This window comes from Plectropomus leopardus, unplaced genomic scaffold (genome assembly GCF_008729295.1).
Source record: "Plectropomus leopardus isolate mb unplaced genomic scaffold, YSFRI_Pleo_2.0 unplaced_scaffold20024, whole genome shotgun sequence".
Classification (NCBI taxonomy): domain Eukaryota; kingdom Metazoa; phylum Chordata; class Actinopteri; order Perciformes; family Serranidae; genus Plectropomus; species Plectropomus leopardus.
The window spans coordinates 1-4,831 of record NW_024621634.1 but is presented as its reverse complement, the minus strand read 5'-3'; the positions used below and the strand labels follow the sequence as shown (position 1 = coordinate 4,831).

The window sequence follows — 4,831 nt, the reverse complement described above, 5'->3', positions numbered from 1 at the left end:
GCATCTGGTGGCGTGTTGTAACACCACGAAATGGGCTTTTGGCGTTGGGATTTTACGTGAAATCATTGACTTTTGATGACTTCGGAATGAGAACGGTACTGAGTCGTCACAGGTGACAACATGTTTATCAGACAGATATGGTTTCTGGCCGGTGATTTCTTTTTTTTTTTTTTTTTTTAGGCCAGCAGATTTTCCACTTCCTTCTTTTAACTTTGGTTTTTCAAATTTTCGGTCATTTCAACTTTAAAAATCACCAAACATTTCAGCTGTGAGACATCAGCACGAACATCACGATATCGCTTCACAGACAACTGAAGAAGTACATTATAAATCACCTGTTGTGAAGTCCATCAGCGTCTGTCCTCTGACGTGTCCTCGTCCCCGTCCACAGGAGTGTCCATCCACCCACGACCTGCTGAACTCGCTTCGGCAGGTGGAGAGGATGCTGGCGGTCCACGAGGCGTCGTACCAGCAGGGCCTGCGCTCGCTCAGGAAGAAGATGAGCGCTCTGCACAACAGCACCATGGCCATCTTCAAGAGCGGCGGTGAGACTCTTTGTCCGGGTGTAGATCCCCAAACTGAAGGAGGACGAATTTTCTCCACCTGAGATTATCTCTCTGACCTGTAGAGAACAAAACCAGCAGAGTCCGACACTAAAACAGCGACAAAAAACCCCACAGACTCCGACAGCACAGTAAGAGCAGTACAAACTACTGCATGACTATCGTAACATGGTGTCGGCCAACAGAGGCAGATATTCTACGACAATAAAGTCAGAAATTTACGATAAAAACTGTACATATAAACTCTGAGATTAAAGTTGGAAATTTCAGAGAAAATCCAAATATTGTCTGATATAATACATGAATTTCCTCTAAGATTAAAGTCAGGAAAAAACACAGACAATCTCTGAGATTCAAGTTGTAAATTTAGAAATTCAGATATTCTGAGTCCAAAATTTCAGAGAAAAAAGCACAGATATTGTCTAAGATTAAAGTAATAAATTTACAAGAAAAAAACAACAGATATTCTCTAAGATTGAAGTCATACATTTATGTGGAAAAAAACTTAATTTATCATAAATTTAGGGTTTAAAAAAATGAGAATTCTCTGAGGGTGAAGTAGTAAAGCGCTGTTTTTCCATTTATTTCCACAAATGTATGACTTTATATGACTTTGTGATTTTTTTCTAATAAATTTTGCACTTCAAAGTTTTTTCCTTGCAGATTTACCACTTTAATGTCAAAATTCATTTGTTTTTCTCTTCCTCGGGCTATTTATTTATTTATTCAATTATTTATCCATTTGGTGATTTATGTTTTTATGTATGTTTGCATGTTTGACCTACAACGGTCCAAATGCACCGCCGTATATTCATGAGTGAGAGCTCCATCTTCAGCTCAGCCGTGTTTTACCTGCCGGTTAAACGCTCATCAAAAAGCCACAAAAATGACCCTGACGTTATAACTGAATAAAAGCTCATGAAGGTATTTTTGTGACCAAAATTAAATAACAGCTGAACGAGCGACAGACTGAGGTTCATTTAAAGGTGCTGCCTCAGAAAAAAGTGAACAAATTTTTAGTTGTTTTTAAAGTTGGATGCCAAAAAATAAAAATATTAGATAAAATGATTAAAATGATAAAAAGCCTGCAGAGGGTTAATAAACACGTGTGTCCGCTCGCAGCTTCCTGCCCCAAACCGGAGCCCCCCGCTCACGGCCGCAGGCTGGGCAGGGTGTTTGGCGTCGGACACGAGGTCCACTTCCTGTGCAAGCCTGGCTACGAGCTGATTGGCCCGCGGACCAGAGTGTGTTTGGACTCTCTGCGGTGGAGCGGCCAGCAGCCGATGTGCAGACGTAAGCGCCGGACCGTAACGCTGATTCTGGTTCAGTCCCAGCGGGTTTCTCAAGTCTTGTTTTTGTGTCTTTTTCAGGCTTCAACAGCACCGGAAACTCCCTGGCCTCCTTCTCTCCTGCCGCTCCTTCCTCCTCCTTCTCTGGCTCTGCTGCTCTGTCAGCATCCTCCTCCTCCTCCTCCTCCTCAGCATCTTCACCTCCTCCTTTCTCCTCTTTAGCGCCCACATCCGCCTCCCCATTCTCCTCCATCCGTCCGTCTCACTGCACTCACTTCCTGGGCTCCACCCGCTGCACCTGTGACGTGGGCTTCACCATCTCAGGCCGCGACAACAACATCTGCACAGGTGACACCAACCTTTAACAGCGACTTCCTTATGATGGAGCATTTACTCCGTATCCCGGGAATCAGAGCGCGGCTTCCTCCACCTGCTGAAGTCGTGAGAGCAAAAGTGCTCGACGGTCAAACTGACTGACGGATGATGATAAGGAGGCGGAGAAAAAGTTTACATTCAGGCTTCCTCTCGGAAGTTAACATGTCGACCGACGAACTGCAGCGACTTGGCTGCATGTTGTTAGTTTGGGTCTATTTTGAACAGGTGACTCAGTCAGCCGGTGCCGAAAATGTTGGGTCACGGTGGCCCTGAGGGTCAAAACACAACAACATTTCCCAAAATAAAACAGCACATCAGAAAACTACATTTCCCAAAACAATGAAAAGTTATTTTGTTTTCTGAAATGTTTTGTTTTCATGACTGATTCAGACGTTTGTCAGGGTCCATTTACGGAGGCCCGGAGGGTCAAAACACCAGAAACACATTTTAGAAATCACTTCGACCTTTCCCAAAACAAAACATTAAAAAAATCAAAATATTTCCCAAAACACTATGTTTTCCGAAACAAAACCACCGTGAAAAGTTGTTTTGTTTTCTGGTTGTGGTTCTGTTTTGGGAAACGTTGTAGTGTTTTCTGAAGTCTGACAGCCGATACCCACAGAGTTAAGAGGGGGGTGTCGAGTTTTTCGCCTATGTTAGATAATGTTTGCAAAAAAGCCAAATAATAATATTAATATTCAGCCATCTTTGTTTGCTGATGTTATCTAACTTAGCACGCAAAGCTAGCGTTAGCTAAGCACACGAAGCTAACGTTAGCTAGCATCTTACCTTGGAACAAACAATGGTGTTTTTATTTCTCTTTGATGGATTCGATCGTTCCTGTCGTCTTCCACGCTGTTTTATCACATCCGACACCGTCTTCTTCGGTCTTCGGCTTTGGAAAGGCGAAAAATTCGACACCACCCTCTAAACTTTTTGGGTATCGTCTGTCAGACTCGCAGGTGCGTAAGCAGACCGCTTCAGCATATTAGCTCCTGCTGAAAGTTCGACAGGCCTCCCGCGCATAGTAACGGTTGCTAACGTATCTGTGAGCTGGCTACCCCGAGCAGAGGGGACCATCATAGGGACGGCATCAGAAGTATCACAGGTATCACAGGTATTAAAGGCCCCACCCACAACTTTCCACAACGGAAACACAAAAAACCGCGTACGAAACTGACCTGAGCTGAGCCGACCTGCTCGGTGGGAACGCAGCTTTTGGCGCGACGGCCGGCGTCAACACGAACGCTTCTGTTGGGATTTTTGGGACACTGAAAAAAGAAAAATGTTTTGTTAAACAAATGAGACAAAATGTTGAACTAGTGAAGGAAACTGAAGTCAGGTATGAAGGATACAGAATAAAAACGTGTGTGTGTGTGTGTGTGTGTGTGTGTGTGTGTGTGTGTGTGTGTGTTCCAGATATCGACGAGTGTCGTCTGTTTCCTCTCGGTCAGCCCGGTCGTCTCTGCGTCCATCAGTGCGTAAACACTCCCGGCAGCTTCCACTGCTTCTGTCCCGCCGGCTACGACCTCTCCGGAGACGGGCGCAGCTGCACAGGTCAGAGGTCAGAGGTCAGAGGTCATCCTCTCCGTCTGAGGGGGACACTGTTGAAAGACGTGTGGTGTCTCTCTAACACTTGCTGTCCCTCTGTGCTCAGACATCGACGAGTGCGAACACCGAAATCACAACTGCACGGCGGAGCAGGTGTGCGTGAACACGTACGGAGGTTTCCAGTGTGTGAGGGTGGAGTGTCCGCACGTGAAGAACGCCACGTACATCAAGACGTCACCGATGTAAGAGCACAACAACCCTCTGAGGGTCCGTGTAACACCCGAAAACGAAAGAAACCACAAACGTAACACAAATCTGCAGCTTTTAATGTAACAATCACACCAACGTAACAAATTTCCCACAAACGTAACAGCAGTCGCCGACTGCAAATTTAATACGAAATTTCCTGCAAATGTCCAGAAAAGACATTTATTCTAAATCCATAAAAGACATCTATGAGACGTCCAGAAAAGACATCTATACTAAATTATGTTACAGAATTGTACTTTTAAGAAAAGACAAAGAAAAGCTTAAAAAAAACAACTTCTTTCTATGTTTTCGAGAGAAATTAAGCCAATTTGCTCGAGTTTTAAACGGGTTAATCCTTTGCTTTGTGTCTTTTGTTTGGTGTGAGACGAGGGACAGAGACAAAAAACATCTTTTGCCAAAGTGCTGCAGCAGCAAACACACTAAATGCTTTATAATTAAAAGTGAAATCACAATGAAACTGCAAACTCAGCGAGACGAGGAGGAGTGAAAACCGGGCAGAAGAGACAAAGAAAACCAGAGCTTTTCACCTCAAGAGACAAACACGATGGACGAGAGACGCCACAACAATGAGCTCTACCTCCAAGTGTCCCACTTCCTGTCTGCACCCGACAGTTAGCGTCCGTCCTCTGACAGCAGAGGACCCAGAGTCACGCTGAGGTTTGTCCTCAGACGCCCCGCTGATCAGCTGACGGCGGCCGAGAGGCGGGAAAGAGGAACTAAACATGTTTACCAGCTGTGGTTAACGAGGACTCGTTTACTCCACAGCTGGATCTTAATTACAGT

At 44.9% G+C, this 4,831-nt stretch overlaps 1 protein-coding gene across 1 annotated transcript; it reads left to right on the top strand.

The window, feature by feature from the left end:
* Positions 1-391: 391 nt before the first annotated feature.
* LOC121965442 (fibulin-7-like) lies at positions 392-4,024 on the top strand (the record flags this gene model as incomplete). Its single annotated transcript, XM_042515586.1, has 5 exons — positions 392-545; positions 1,686-1,856; positions 1,934-2,200; positions 3,647-3,784; positions 3,885-4,024. Coding segments are annotated over 5 exons (870 nt in total), but the record flags the coding sequence as incomplete, so codon positions are not given.
* Positions 4,025-4,831: the final 807 nt, after the last annotated feature.